Source organism: Apodemus sylvaticus, chromosome 12, assembly GCF_947179515.1.
Source record: "Apodemus sylvaticus chromosome 12, mApoSyl1.1, whole genome shotgun sequence".
In the NCBI taxonomy this organism is placed as follows: Eukaryota; Metazoa; Chordata; class Mammalia; order Rodentia; family Muridae; genus Apodemus; species Apodemus sylvaticus.
The window spans coordinates 100,756,925-100,773,053 of NC_067483.1; the positions used below are offsets into that span (position 1 = coordinate 100,756,925).

General features: G+C 43.3%; 1 protein-coding gene across 2 annotated transcripts in view; it reads right to left on the reverse strand.

Annotated features, from left to right (window-relative positions):
* Positions 1-552: 552 nt before the first annotated feature.
* Positions 553-16,129, reverse strand: part of Hsd11b1 (hydroxysteroid 11-beta dehydrogenase 1) — a 42,774-nt gene continuing 27,197 nt past the window's right edge. For both annotated transcript variants that reach the window (XM_052200704.1, XM_052200705.1), the window contains exons 6-7: positions 2,624-2,767; positions 553-1,093 (exon numbers count right to left, since the gene is read on the reverse strand). In XM_052200704.1, the coding sequence (XP_052056664.1) occupies positions 876-1,093; positions 2,624-2,767 (362 nt within the window). In that variant the 3' untranslated portion in view covers positions 553-875. The remainder of the gene's footprint in view (positions 1,094-2,623; positions 2,768-16,129) is intronic.

The window sequence follows — 16,129 nt, forward strand, 5'->3', positions numbered from 1 at the left end:
TTTATTAAATGCCACAGAAATGGTCTACTAAGAGGTACCATCTCTTACCTGCTGTGACCTGACCACACAAGGGTTTTGTGAAATGGTCCTGTGGCTGGTGTTTGTTTCCCACTGCACTGTAGTCCCACGATGTTCAGCAAGTATTTGGTGAAGTTTCATCAAATGAGTGACAGGATCTGAACTACAGTCCTTCCTCTCAATACTTCAGATACTCACTTGAGCACACCCATGCCATGCACGGGTGCCCAGTGAACTCTAGGAGCTGTTAGGTAAGCAGCATAGAGCAGGCTGCATCTGTGACTTGTATGCCCATGAGCTTCAGCTTCCTGAGTTGCCTCAATGGCTCGTGCCCAAACGAGTAACATGTGATGTGTGAGGAACATCTGAAATACACAGAGACAGTAAAGACAGGGTGCTTGCCAAAAGAAGGATGAAGCCATTTCTATAACTCATAGAAACTCCACTCCACAACACAGGAAGTGAATGTGGGTCATTTTCACTTGTTTAGATGTAAAGGAAGCATGTTGAATAAACTCAATTCATAGTTACTAGTTTTGCATTTACAAAGTTGATATTACCTTTATTATACTCAATGTTACATTAGGGCAGCATTGTTTCATTCTTTATGAGGTAAAGGTGATACAACTACTGTGTGTTTATATCCATAGTTACAATCGAGTTCACAATTGTAGGCTCCATAGTGGCTTGTGACATTTATTACAATTACATTTTCACGGTGCAAGTGTTGCAAGAATTTCTCGTGATGAGGTGTACCCACAAATTTGTGTCTTTCTGGAAAGATGCTTTTGTGGGTAGGGCTCACAGAAATATCAGGCAGGGCTGTTCCAAGATCCCTCACCAGGCCTCAGGAATTCCTAGTTGCTTACAAATATGTCCCTATTATAATTCCGCAATGTAAGAAATTCCATGATCTTCCTTCCTGGGTTCCCAAGCAGGATTGGAGTCCAAGATGATTTGTCATAGTACACCTCATCTTTTCGTAGAGCTGTGCCTTTGATGATCTCCAGGGCGCACTCATCCTTGGGAGAAGCTTGGGCTCTAAGTATCCCAGAGGTCGCCCTTAAAGCTGTTTCTGTAGGCCACAGGAGAAAGTGAGTTAATCCAGGGTTAGCAGAGCTCACGTGATAGAGACTCACAGGCTTCTATGTGTCACGCATAGTGTGCTCATGTCTGAGTCCCACAGTCCCTCTGAGGACCCTTAGACAACTGGCTATGTCCAGTGCTGACAAAGGAAGACTGGTTGGCAGCGGTCTGCCTCCCTGGATAGGGATCTGTGGTGCAGTGGAGGTGACAGCTTAGGGGTCCAAATGTTCTCTAGGTGTTTGGGTTGGTGTGACACATTAACATGGGGGTGCAGAATGAGAACTGAATCACTGATTTAAAGTGTAGGTGGCAAACAATGTGTTTTGATAATGACCCACTGTTTTATAGAAGGCAAAGTAGAACCAGGCTTTGGGTCCCTCTTAGCCCTGACCACTGTCACAGAGAAGGGGCTGCTGATAATTATGCTGTCTCTTCCTATGGGTCACATCCTTCAGTGCGCCATCTCTTCCTTTATCTCCATGTCACTTGACTTCCAGTTTGTTCTATAATCACTACTTGGTTACTCCCCCCCTTTTTTTTAAAACAAAACAAAACAAAACAAAACAAAACCCAAAAACAAGGTCTCACATATCGCAGGCTAGCCTCGAACTCAATATATAGTTGAGAATGACTCTGAACTTCTGATCCTTCTGTATCTATTGCCTGAGTGCTGGGATTACAGGTGTGTTCTGTCTTACATAGTTTATGTGGTGCCAGGAATTGAACCCAGGGCCACATGAGTACTAGATGAGCAGTCTACCAGCTGAGCCACAGTCCCAGATTCTCAGCTACTCCTTAAACAAAGGTTTCTCACAGTCTTAGATGTATGTTTGAGATAAATGTGTAAATGCTGCACTCACTGTCCCCTTTCACCCCTCACCTTTCACCTCTCACCTTTCACTCCTCTCTCATCTTTCATGAATTGTATCATCATGCATAACCCTGTGCAATGCCAGAAATGGGCACCATAGGGGCAGCACAATGTCACTGGCTGTTTTTGATTGTTTGCTTTTTTGTTTACCAGCGTCCCCTGGATAGTGTCCAAGAGCACACTCAATACTAATTTCTCCTATTTATTTATTAGTCTGTGAAGGTTCTTTTCTGTTTCTCATGGCCTTGATTCTTTGAAGAGTTCAGATCACTGTTTCTAAGGAATTCAGTTAGATGTACACCCTTCTCAGTGTATCACCTTGAGGAGCCCAGGCAATCAACTTCTTGTCACTGTCAAGTCTAGTAAGAAAGGTACACAGGTGGTGGATATCATTTATAGAATAGCAGTAGTCAGGGGCAGTTCAGAGTGGGCATAAGGAGCTCAGAGTTCAATATACCCCGAGAATGGAAAGAACAGACCAGTGACAGACGTGCCTCATTGAGTGACAGGACCAATGCTTCCAGCTCCGGTCTCTAATGCATTGCCACTGAGAAGGAAGGTACCCTCAGGGAGACAGGACCCTCCTTTTTCATGGGGTAAGACTGACAGACCAACTTAGGGTCACTTATTCCAGGGTCTTTTCCTTACCTGTATCTATGAGGCCAAGGATGCAGAGAGTGATGGACACATTGACCTTGGTTACTAAGTGTTCTTTTCTAATGGTGGAAAAGAACCCATCTAGAGCAAACTTGCTTGCAGAGTAGGAAGCAATCAGAGGCTGGGTCATTTTCCCTAAATGATAAGATTAAAGAAGTTTGTTAATAAGGATCTACTTTGGCCTTAGGACAGGGCTGGACTAGGAGGAGGCTGCCAATCCTGAGGGGCCTTTTTACCCACTGAGCCTCCAGTTTCTCATGACTCTCTAAATTATCACATTGCTGAAAGGATAGAAATTAAGTATTTGGAGGTGTGGTAGTTTGAATGAGACTCTGCCCCCCCATAGGCTCGTATATTTGCATACTTGGTCCCCAGTTGGTAAAATGCTTAGAAGGATTAGAAGGTGTGGCCTTGAGGTAGGTGTGTCACATGGAGTGGACTTGCTGAATCCCAGGCCAGTCCCATTCCTCCCCATCCCCACCCACTGCCTGCTTGCCTGAGGATCAGTATACAAAGCTCTCAGCTACTTCTCCTGTACCATGCCTGCCTGCTCCCCACACCCATGATAGTGAGCTAACATCTGATGCTGTAAGCAAGCTCCCAATTAAATGCTTCCTTTGAGAAGAGTCATGGTGGTCGTGGTATCTCTTAACAGCAATAGAATGGTAACTCTCAACACCTGATAGCTGTGCTCAACCCTTACTGTAGATGGACCATGTACGCAGAAAAGCCTAGCGCTGCCTTGGTGCCATTCTTTTTGCTCAGGATCACCACAGGAATGGGCAGTTTGAACCAATGAGACAAGGGAATTGTTGGTGAGTCTCAGTTCTTTGGCCTTCTGGGGTATCTGGAGGGTGACAATCCTCTTTTTTTCCTGATAGGCACTTTGTGCATTTATATGGGGCTAGAATTGCTACATCTAGCTTCCTTGTTCGCTGAGGAGGAACACACAGGGAGGCAAGCAGGGCCAAGAGGACCATGGGGACACAGCCCGAAATGCGTCATCTGCGAAGCCTGCCCTACATTGAAACTCCAATTCTGTCAATACTTTTCCTAAACGTTTAAGAGAAAAATAGATCTGGATTATTCACAGGAATAGTATATATTTAGAATATGAGCTTTAGAGATGGTGGCCTGGGTATAAATCCCAAGTATGGACTGGCTTAGCTACAATTTGTGGATGACACCATTATTGAGCTGAAATAACCGTGTAATACACTTAGCACGAACTCTGACTCATTTGGAGAATGCTGTTGTTGTCAAGAGAATTAGTATTCACATCTCTAAGAAATGTATGAGCCATTCAAAAAGTCATGTTGGGACAAATAGTTAATTACTTAGGGGAACAAAAAAATGCCATTCTAATAAATGAATTCAAACAACGATGTGCAAAGTAAGAAGTCCAGTTAGAGAAGGGTGAGTGAATTCTCATCTCAGGAGACAATTCCGGGAAGCGGGAAGGACGGGAGGACAGATGTAAAACATCAAAAAACCGCCAGGTGCTAGAAACACCCACCTTGCCCCTTCTGCTGCACATCTTTCAAAGAGACCCCTCTTCTAGCCTAGGAAGGCTGTCCAGCCATAGGCAGTGTGCATACCGGCTTGAACACATGCCACGGCTTCTTTCAAGAAACTGAACTGAATAACAAAAGGATTGCAATTACAGCTGCTTGGTTTTGAGTGAAAGAGTTATATAAGGCTGAGGCTAAGATCCACTTCCAGGCACGAAGCGGGTAAGTCAACTGAGGCGGCCGCTGTGGAAGCGCAGAAGGCAGAGATGTGGAGCAGAGAACCACAGAAGCTGGGCTTAAACAGGGGCTACCTCTCCCTAGAGCTTATTGCGTGCTTCATTTTAAGGTTCAAAGGCTGACTAATTGCTCAAGGTTGAAAGGTCTGTGAAAAAACAACATTCAGATCTGTTTCTAGTGGACCACACTCGGATCACATCTCCTCTACAGTTGCCTCTATTTTTCTTTTATTATCATTATCATTATCATTATTTTATTATTATTATTATTATTATTATTATTATTATTATTTTATTTTGTTATTTTTGTCCTTGCCGGGTTTCTGCTCTTCATATTCACATTTCCCAGGAATCATGTGCCAAATCCAATTCCAGCCCCGCAGTATTGGTAAAGGTCTCTTTGATATGATGTTTAAGCCCCAGATAGGCAGAACTTTATGACTACAGTATTATTTTTACTTTCAGACTGACAGGCAAAGGTGCCCATAGACAGGCTTGTGACTCTTAGTCTTTAGATTTGCTTCCCAGGGCACTGCAACAAATCAGTCACCGCAAGCAGATGACATCACAGTCCCATCTAGTGGCTTTCAACCTAATGGTTCCGAATGCTGCAGACCCCGACCATAAAACTATTTCTTTGCTACTTCATAACTGTAATTTTGCTACTGTTATGAATTATAACAAATGTCTTATATGCAGGATATTTGATAAGAAGTCTAGAATACACTGCTAGGGAATTTCCCACCCTCAACCCATACCAATATGATTGATAACACACAGACATGCCCAGAGGTTCATCTCCCAGGTAATTCGAGATTCTATTCTGACAACTAACATTTACCATCACATGTGGTAGAAGGTGCCTTTAAATATTAAAAAAAAATATTAAGCAAGGGTCAAGTCAGGGCAACTGGAGCACAGGAAAAAAAAACCAAGGGAGGAGGGTGAGCAATGCCATAGTCCCTGCCCTGCCCTTTGCAGGTTAGAAACACCTGGGAAGCCAAGGTTATCATGTCTACACTCAGATAAAAAGCCTCAATTCAGGTCAGCTTAATTACAGAGAGGAAACCCTTGATTTTCAGAGCTTTGGTTTTTTTTTTTTCCCACCAGAGATTCTTGATTTAGGAATTGCTGTTAATGATTGTGAGCCAGAGGCCCATAAAAGAAGAAAATCTGGGGCAGATCACAAAAGCAGGAAAAAGAAGACAACCTCCTGGCCCCCAGCACGTTCCTACACAACCTTGGGCATTTAATTAAAGTCTGTTTCCTATCCCAGGAACTATTTGTAAATATTTTCTCACATGACATACCACATAAACCACACATGGTGGCATAAATGGGATCCCAGCACTCTGGAGGTAAATCAGGGGGATAGGGGTTCAAGGTTTCTCTCAGCTATATAGCAAGCACAAGACTTTTCTGGGTCACACAGGACCGCTTTCAAAAGAAAATGAAAAAAACCTGGATTTTCGAAGGAGTTCGTCCTTCCCATCATTCACAAACGTTGTAAATATGTTACTAGATGCAAATGTGCAAGTTTTGTCCCATAAACTGATTAGCATGGTGTGGGAAAGTCATTTGCTAAAGTTAAGTTGCACATCTTGACATTTTAACTAGCCAAGTGAGAGCATTCTTGGGACAGGAAGCAGGAAGAAAGTGGTTGAGTCAGTCAGAGTCACCAAGTCACATGCATGTTCTGGGAAGGACAGATTCCCACGGAACAGGATTGGGTGAGCAGGAGAGGAAAGGGTCACCTTGTTCCCAGTGACACCCTGTAGGAGCTACTTGTGTAACGGCCAGTCAAACACCTGCCAGGATCATAACCTCATTAACAGACATAATTTGTAAAGAGATTGTCCTGATATGCTTGGAGCAGTTGTGACAGTGAGGGGCTGAGAAACCCGGAAAGTGTTAGGCTCAAGGTCAATTTCTAATTAACACAGAGGCAGGACATATATGCAGCTGATTCTCTTCCAGGAAGATTTAGACACAGAACTGTGGTGACTATATTTTCTAAAGCAAAATATGGGACAAGGAGTCTGACATGTCTGAACGCAAATGTGATCATACATGGGACAGAATGTGCCATTAGAACTAGCCCCAAACATTGGGTTCCAGCCGCTGCAGAGGAGCCAGAGCTGGCAAGCTGGCAGACAGGCTGTGTACACAGGCTTGTGAGCTGAACACCAGAGGTCAAAGGGAGGCCTTGAGTGCAGGATCTAGGAGGATTATAGCTCAGGCCATGGAGACATGGTAGATTTTAAGCAGGAACTTGCCCGACTGGCAATATGGTTCCTTTGCCTGGGTCCCTCTAAAAGTCTGAAGAAAATCAGGAATGGAGCTTTTTAGTCTAGGTTGCTTTCTTTGTTTGTTTGTTTTGAGTATTCAATTAAAGAATTTGAAAAATGTGCCATTGAAATAGAAATCATTTGAAAATCCAGCAAGGAAGCTGATGATGGAGGGTATAGAGCAAAGCATGCCTGGAAACCGGCGGGGGTCAGAGTGTGCAGGGGTCACCGAAGAGCCCAGAAGGAAACCCCCAAAGAATGTACCCCCACATCTTCCACTTCACTGGGTTCCTAGGACAAATACTTTTTTCTTTTGAAATAATTTCAAATTTTTAGCAAAGTTGAAAGAGTGTGTACATGAGTATTATTTCCCTCCCCCATCCCCTTTTAGACAAGGTCCCATATACTTCAGGCTGGCCTCCAAACTGTTATGTACTGGGGTGACCTCTTGAACTCCTGATTCCCCTTCCTCACTCCCAAGGGCTGGGATGTCAGGTATGCACTACCACACATAGCTCCTGTGAGCCTTTTGAGAGTAAGCCCCGTAACTGAGGTCAGGGCTAACGCCATGTCCTATGTCCTGCCACCTTGAATACTCCAGTGTCCATTCCTTCCAAGGATGGACACTATCCTGCTTGGTCACACCCTGAACAGGACAAGGAAGCCTTCCATTCAACTTTTAGGGCTTCTGGAACAATTAGTAACAAGGTGGGTTGTTTAAGATAGCCGAGACTTATTCTCATAGTTGCGGACTGGAGGAGGTATGTGAAATCAATGAATGGGGAGAACCATGCTCTCTTCAAAAGCTCCAAGAGAGGATTCTTCCTGGATGCCAGCATTGCTGTTGGAACCCTGTTCCCTCCATCTTTGGTCCAGTGTCTCTCATGGGGTGTTTACTGTTGGATTTAGTACTTGTGTGGGTAATCCAGATTGATACCAGCTCAAGAGCCTTCATTCAATTAAACCTGCAAACATCCTTCTAAACAAGATTATGTCTATAGGATGTGGATGTCTTTCCAGGGGCCACCATCCAACCCACTGCAGGAATGCTAATGGATTCTTGCCCTGTAATCCACAAACCACCATGGAGTGCGGATGCTTGTCTCTACCATATACTTTATAGCAAAGGCACCCCCAAAGAACATGAGTTACACTGCATGATGGGACTTGCCAGTCCACTTCTACTTGAAATAATTCCCCAATGTCATTGAAGTTCATTGACACTGTTGGGAAGTATAGGTACTTATCCTATACCAGCTCTTGTCGTGTACGAAGAGCTGATGGCTCAATGTTTATGAATTTTGCATGCAGCCTATGGCAATCATGGGACTGTGTATACTATAGAAATGCTACCAATGAGGTTTTTAAAAAGTCTCCCTTCTGGGAAGCTGGCCTTTGAACACACACCAGCACACTTATGGGGACTGTTCTGCCATTTGGATTTGATATTCTGGCATGATTTGATTTGAACTATTCAGCTCTGGTAGTCTCAGGAGTAATTCTAAGTTTGTCATGTCCAATCCCACCAGATCGATACCAGTTCCAGTCCTTTCTGTGGCTGGTGACGTTAATCACAGGCCACTGGACTCAGGAGTGACACTGAGATTGCTCTATTGTGGAACTGCTCTTTTCCCTTATAATCAGTAATTAAGTTAAGTGAGTTATTTCAAAAGTATATTAACCATTCTTAAACACACAGTTCAGTGGCACCAGGAACATTTTTGTTGTGCAATAGCTTCCACCACCACCTCCAGAACAGTTTTTATGTTGCAAACAGAACTCTACACCCATTAAACAGTAAGTTCCATTTTCTGCCTCCCCTGGGCCCAGCTGTCAGTACTGATAGGTCAGTACCTCACTCCTTATTTTGTTTGCTGCCCCTTATGTAAGTCAGGATTTCCTCCTGTTTGAGACCACATACTATCCTGCTGTGCCTGTGGATTCCCACCTGTCTGTTGTGGATGCTTGGATTCCTCTTGTGCTGTTTTCAGATCTCTCTCTAGACTGATTCTAACCCTGAGTATCTACCCAGGAGTAGAGCTGCAGGATTATGTGGCAATGCTGTTTTTAAATGTTTTGAGGAGTGGTTGTTGTTTTTTTTTTTTTTTCCGTGACACAGTCATACCATTTTACATTCCTCCTCCTACTATACAGGACTTCCATTTCTTTCTGCATTTCTCTCCCTCCCTCCCTCTTTCTCTCCTCCTTCCCTTCCTTCTTTCTCTTTCTGTCTTCCTTCCTTCTTTCCTTCTTGCCTTTCATTGTAGCAACATGCTAATGGGTGTGGGTTGGTTCCTCCTCATACCTGGGGTTTCCCTAGTGATTAGAGATGTTGAACATCTTTACATGTTTCTATTGGGCATTTGAGTATCTTCTTGGGGGAAGTATCTTTTCAAGTTCTTTGGCCAATTTTGAATTCACTGTTTTGTTGTTATTGTTGTTGTTGTTGTTTTTGTGTGTGTATGTGGTTGAGTATAATCTCACTTTGAGATTATACAAATGCCCTGTTTCTTATTTAACCTTTAGCTTCTGGTTTTAACATTGATTAATGTGTCCTGGATGAATGATTACCGTGATGGTTGCTAACTGGCAATTCTCCAATGTCCTTTTCCTTTCTGTTTATCATTTGGCCCTCTACTATGTGGGGGAGATGCCTCCTCTCTCCACTTGTTTATTCGAGTGATTATATAATCATGAACTCACTGTTTTCTATGGCATGTAATAGATTATAATCCATTTTGTTATGGTTATTTTAATGCTGCAGGAGCCCCAGGCAGGGCTAGTGGAATTCTTTTAAAGTTAGCCTCTGTATACCTATTATTCTTTGACCATTTCTTTACTCACTGACAAAACAAGATTTTTAAACTTGCTTGCCCTTCTTTCCTTCCTCCCTTCTTTCCTTCCTTCTTTCCAGTACTAATGGCCTTACCCAGGGCCTTCAGAGCCAGGCAAGCTCTGTGCTGCTGAACTGCAGACTTAGGGGCCTCTTGTACTTCCTGTCTCTGCCCTGGAGCTGTTGTGTCTCAAGGCTTTGGGTCCTTTTAGTGACACAGAGAAACAAGATCTGGGACCCACTGAAGTCTCTCAGTGGCAGCAAATGTGTGTGTGTGTGTGTGTGTGTGTGTGTGTGTGTGTGTGGTTTGTGTGGTGTGGTGTGTGTGTGTATGTGTGTGTGTGTGTGTGTGTGTGTGAAAGAGAGAGAGAGAGAGAGAGAGAGAGAGAGAGAGAGAGAGAGAGAGAGAGAGGGAGAGAGAGGGAGGGAGGGAGGTGGGGGGTGTATGAATGCCATGGAATGGCATGTTTGTGGAGGTCAGAGGACAATGTTTGGGGTCAGTTTTCTCCTTCTGCCTTGGTTTGCAGGACTGACTGAATTCAGGTCTTTAGGCTTACATGGTAAGGGCTTTGGTCATGTCTTCTTGGCCCTACTGTGCAGCATTTCTTTAAAAAATAAAGTTTTCAAGTTGCTGACACTAGTTGTTTACTTCTCTGGTCTTCTAATAATATCTTATCAATATCATACCAGATAGAGTCAAGATCACAGTGGCCCATCACAGCTGTGTGAGGATTCCTTTTGACTTAGCTGTTTTGCTGGTGAAATCTGTTTCACATTCTCAGTAACAAAGTGTTCAGAACCTCATGGGCTTCTGCATGTTCTCTTTCAGTTCCCGTAAAACCCTAGCTGCAAAGAAGACTGGGGTTAATCCTGTATAATCGATAGTTGCTTCATTAGTTTTTCCGTTTCCACCAGGGTACTCAGAATCTATGTATTTCTATGATTGTAGCATAGCTGGTGCTTGTTTTAAGGGAGAATCCTGGTATAATTTTTTTAAAAATCCATTATTCCAGTCAGTTATGTTTAAACACCAAGCACATAACTCAGTTTGAAGTGGCAGCATTGGGAACAGCTGTAGATATGTCTGCATGGACAGCTGACAAGCATTGGTTGTCCCAGCAAGATCAAGGTTTCATTCAGATAGCCCTGATAGAGGCTTTGCTTCCCTCTGACCTTCCCAGGCAGGCTTTCATCATTGGCAGAGCGCCACATTCTTATCTTCCAAGTTCCCATAACAGAGCATTAAAATCCAGCTCTGAATACCCCACAACATTCCCAGCCCAAAGCTCTAAAGCCCTTCCACAATCCTTAAAACATGGTCAGGACTGTTGCAGCAATAAACAATCTCATATCACTTTCTGTCTTAGTCAGGATTTCTATTGCTGTATTGAAGCACCATGACCAAAAGCAACTTGAGGAGGTAAGGGCTTATTTCATTACAGGATATAGTCCATCATCCAGGGAAGTCAGGGCAGAAACTCAAGGCAGGAACAGATGAAGAGGCCATGGAGGAGTGCTGCTTATTGGTTTGCCCTTCATGGCTCGCCTAGCCTGCTTTCTTAACATCACTAGCTCAGGGGTGGTACTACCCACATCAATCACCAATAAGAAAATGCCCCACAGGCCAGTCTGGTGGGGGTATTCTCTCAACTGAGCTTCCCTCTTCTCAAATTACTCTCATTGTGTCAAGTTGCTATAAAACTAGCTAGCACACTGTCTGTACCTCTCCAACCCCATTCCATTCTGTGACTAGAGAAACTCAAATTATGGAAACTAACATTTTGTTTATTTTTTTTTAGTTTCAAAACAAAAAGTTTTAAAAGTGTTGCTGACTTTGCAAGTTGTGAGGTTAATGTTGTCCTGAGTTGTGTCCTGTCAGTCTCTTTATAGCACTGGAGGTGCTCCCTGTGATCGTAGGTGTTCCTTGTGATTGTAGAAGATGCTCCCTGTGATTGTAAAAGGTGCTCCCTATGCTTGTAGAAGGTGCTCCCTGTGATTTTAGAAGGTGCTCCCTGTGATTGTAGAAGGTGCTCCCTGTGATTGTAGAAGGTGATCACTGTGATTTTAGAAGGTGCTCCCTGTGATTGTAGAAGGTGATCACTGTGATTTTAGAAGGTGCTTCCTGTGATTGTAGAAGGTGATCACTGATTTTAGAAGGTGCTCCCTGTGATTGTAGAAGGTGATCACTGTGATCATAGAAGGTGTTCCCTGTAATTGTAGAGGCTTCAATGGGAGCCTTGACTTCTTTTTGCAGCATTAACATGCCCTTCCTTTTCACTGTGTGCACACCATTATTTTCATATCATCGAAACAGCTTTAAAAGTTGGTGGCACTGCTGCTTCTTTTGCCCTTGTCTTCTCTTCTTAATCTTTCACAAGGAATTCATCTCAGAATTCACGTGTTTCTCTCTATGCTCCCTTTCTGAGGACAGGCTTATTTTACAGCATACATTTTGTTGAGAAATTCAGGAGCCAGACTTTAAACCTAAATATGCATCTGTGTTGAGTCTAAGTTGGGCACATGCGTCTTCCCTCTTTAAGCCTTAGTTTTCTCTTAGTGTACTTGCTGGGAACTTTATCATGCTCCACCCATGAGGAGGAAGCTGACATATTCACCTAGAAGTGGCCTTGACTAAAGCCATGGCTGCAGTGAGGCAGCTCTAAGGGTTTCAGCACCACTACACTTGAGCTCATTTTCACCTTGAAACTCATCACATTTTAGAACACAGCCTGCTCCCTGCCTCCACCTCCTAAGGTCCAGGATTACAGGAAAGTCAGCCCACTCAGCCTTGTAAAGAGAAAACTTGAAGCACTCGTCGTCGTCGTCGTCGTGGATATTATATTGCCCTCATCCTGAAAAAAGTGCTGCTATTTTCATCAGAGAGGCTTTCTGAGTTTCTGAGTTCAAATCTCCATGTTTCCTTGTAGGGGTGAATCAGGACTCACCAGTCATTGTCTTAAGCTTGTCCACAGCGCCTCCTGGAGGCTTTAGGCCCCTGGTGAGAGAGGCTCATGCTCCAGCCCTTGTAGATGACATAGCTACATACATGCCTCTTGGTATTCTTCCAGCCCTTGTAGATGACATAGCTACATACATGTCTCACCTTGTATGTTTCTAGGCTTCGCAACACTCCAGAACACCCCATAACTGAATTACTTCTGGGCTACTTGGATTGAAAGGTAAATAGGAACATTTTTCATAGAGCAATCAGAACAGGTTGGGTGAGGGGTGAACATGGCTTCCTATCCTGGGGCCTACACCCTTTTCACATCCACTCTCTGACTTCTACCATCTCCATGAACTACGGCATCACACTGAGGTTCTGGCCACAGTGCCGGAGCTGAAGGAGATTAACATCTGTACATTTTCATCTTTATGCCAAACATTATGGAGATGCTGAATCCTGCTGGCTGATCTGTGCAATTGACAAACCTGGTTTTTCCCTTCCTCCTTATAATGTTAAATTCTCAAGTTCAGTTCAGACCACACAGGCAGCCCTCAGCTGACATGAAGGTTACAGTCCAACAAGTGATTTCATTCTCACGAATGTACTACTGACTTAGGGAATATTTAACCTTGACAGTGTGCTCAAAGTACTGCACAACTGCATTAAAACACTATTGAAATCTCTGTAGATGGTTGAGTAAGCCAGAGAACAAATGCATTCAGATAGATGGAAAATTATATTTGTCTCTCATCCATCCACCTAACCATCCATCCATCCATCCATCCATTCATCCATCCATCCACCCATCCATCCATTGGATCTTTTAAAAGTTGGTCTTTTAAAAATTAATAGTTAGGGGTCTTTGAAAGACAGGTCTGAGTGTTTAGAAATCATTAACAAGGTTCTGTGTTCTTTTAGTGTGTTTTCATTTTGATCTAGGAAACCCAGTTCTTTATTACCATGTGTAGTTTCAGTTCAAAATGTTTTCCTTGATAAGGAAGAACTTACATCTACCCAGGTATGTATCCATTGTTCTATGGGATTTGGGGGAGAGGTGAGACAGACAGGCAGGCAGGCAGGCAGACAGACAGACAGATGCACACAATCTGAAGGTGACCTTTCATAATGCAATGAAGACAGAGGATTTCCTTAAATTTCTCTGGTGCTGGCTGAAAAGACTTCCTGTGAGATGGGGGTAGATGGAGTTAGGGAGGAGAGAGGGAGGGTAAGCTCCTTGCAGACTTCTTGGAGGGGACCACACATTGAGGAGGGACAGGAAAGCTGCACAGACACTCAGTTCCTATGCCATGCATGTGACCGGCACAATGGGTCATGGTTATGGAGCCCATAGAGCTAGAGGACTCAAAAGTAGAATCATCTTTACTGCCTGTGAAGGTTTGTGTATGCTCGGCCCAGGGAGTGGCACTATTAGGAGGTGTGGCCCTGTTGGAGTAGGTGTGTCACTGTGGGCATGGGCTTTAAGACCCTCATTCTTGCTTCTGGAAGTCAGTATTATGCTAGCAGCTTTTGGATGAAGATGTAGAACTCTCAGCTCCTACTGCACCATGTCTTCCTGGATGTTGCCATGTACCTGCCTTGATGATAATGGACTGAACCTCTGAACCTGTAAGCCAGCCCCAATTAAATGTTGCCCTTATAAGAGTTGCCTTGGTCATGGTGTCTGTTCCTAGCAGTAAAACCCTAAGACAACATCTAAAATGAAATATAGAAGACCCATTTTAACTAAGGGCTGATGAGCTTTTCCTAGATATTTTCTTCAAACCCAATGGTTTTGTTTTTTAAGGTAAAATTCAAGCACTAGCATCTTGCTTGTTTCAGAAAAATCAACTGGGCCTCCCCCCTTTCCTTTCCTTTTCTTTTTCTTTTCTTTTCCTTTTTCCTTCCTTCCTTCCTTTCCTTTTTTTTTTTTATGAGACAAAGTCTTGATTTATAACCCAGAGTGGCCTGGAACTAAAGGGAATTCTCCTGCCTCAGTGTCCTGAATGCTGGGATTTACAGATATGCTTGGATCATTGTCTTCTGCTCTTACATGTTTCTTGGCATGGATGGTGTGGAAGGGAGTAATTCAACAACATTTATGCTCTTTTGTAGAAGGAGATCACTTGGTTTTAGTTTTGAATATAGACTAGATACCATCTGTAGCCCACTATGGCTGAAGGTTACAGGTTTCAGGATATATCCTTCATTTTATATAGCTAGAATTCAGTCATCACACCAAACCTTCTTAGACAGACAGACAAATATAACACTGTAGGACTGGTATTCCCAACACAGTTGGTTCTCAGACAGCTTCATAGGGTATGACTATCCTATCAGCCTTGACTGCCTGCCCTAGGCTGGTCACAGGAGAAAATGAAATTAGATTTGCTTAAGGTATGATAAATTTGGTTTTAGTTATAGAGGCTAACTATGGGAAAGACAAGAACTTGTTCAGAAGCACCAGGAAAGGTACTGAGTTGTGGTGCAAGCATTGGCACCATCTCTGAGAGGGCTAAGGAGGTGGCCAAGGCAGAGGAATAAGCCCTCTGTGAAGTGCAAAACTCAAAATGCAAACAAACAAACAAAAAGAAAGCAAACAATTGCTCCATGTTGTAACCCAGCAAAAAAATTTCAATGCATCGTGAGTGATCACAACTCTAACTTAATATGTATTTTTTCTGACCTTACTGTTAGTTTGATGTCTAGTGTTTCGTGTTTGTGAGATTTATATGTTTAAAAGTAAAGATTAATGAAGGTACTTCCTGATTGCTGAAAAGAAGACACCATGGTTGGGGAAATGGTACTTATCATTCAAGCATGAAAACTTGAGTTCAGGCCCTCAACACTACATAAAAAAAAAAAAAAAAAAAAAAAAAAGCCAGGCATACATTGGATAGGATAGGAAGAGACAGGAGGGTTCCTAGGGCATGTTGGCCAGCCAGTCTAGCCGAATCAGTGGGCTCCAGGATCTGGCAAGAAACCCTGTCTCAAATCAAAAACCAACTAAGGCAGAAAATGACAGGAGAAGGTGCTTGGTGTCAGGCTCTGGTAAACCATATGCCTGTCCATGTACATAAATACTACACACATGCATGAATAGGAAAAATATAAAACAATGCATCATGGAACATAATACACTTCTCTTAGGGTAAGAAATTAACTTGTTTGTATTTTGCAACCTCAAGGATAGGATGTGCTTCAAAGCAAGAAGGTTGAATCTAGGCTACGGAAATTTTATATATATACATACACATGGCTACACAACTCAAGTTCTGCCTCCATGGAACTTATGGAAATTAGTGTCATTCCATAGATTCCCCAAATAAATAGAAACATAGATTATCATAATTCCATCAGATCCTTAGGCTCTGTGGTAATCCTTGCTTCTTCTAACCATATTTAGACCATGTCCATTATAAAAGTTAAATTCTCTAGGCAAAGGTAAAATAGCTTTTGCTTGGATTGCATGTCTTGGCTCATCAGCAGAATCAGAAATCCTTAAAGCCATCCACAGCATGACCAACGCACAGGTTTTGGCCAGTGCAGGGGATTCCCTGGGGTGTGCCCAGCACCCTCCTACTCAGTATGCATCTGGAAGCTCTCCTTTGCTTTCAGCTCAGCATGTCTGTGGGTGAGGAGGGGCCAGAGTCTGTGCTGCCTGGAAGCACACGGGTGCATATCA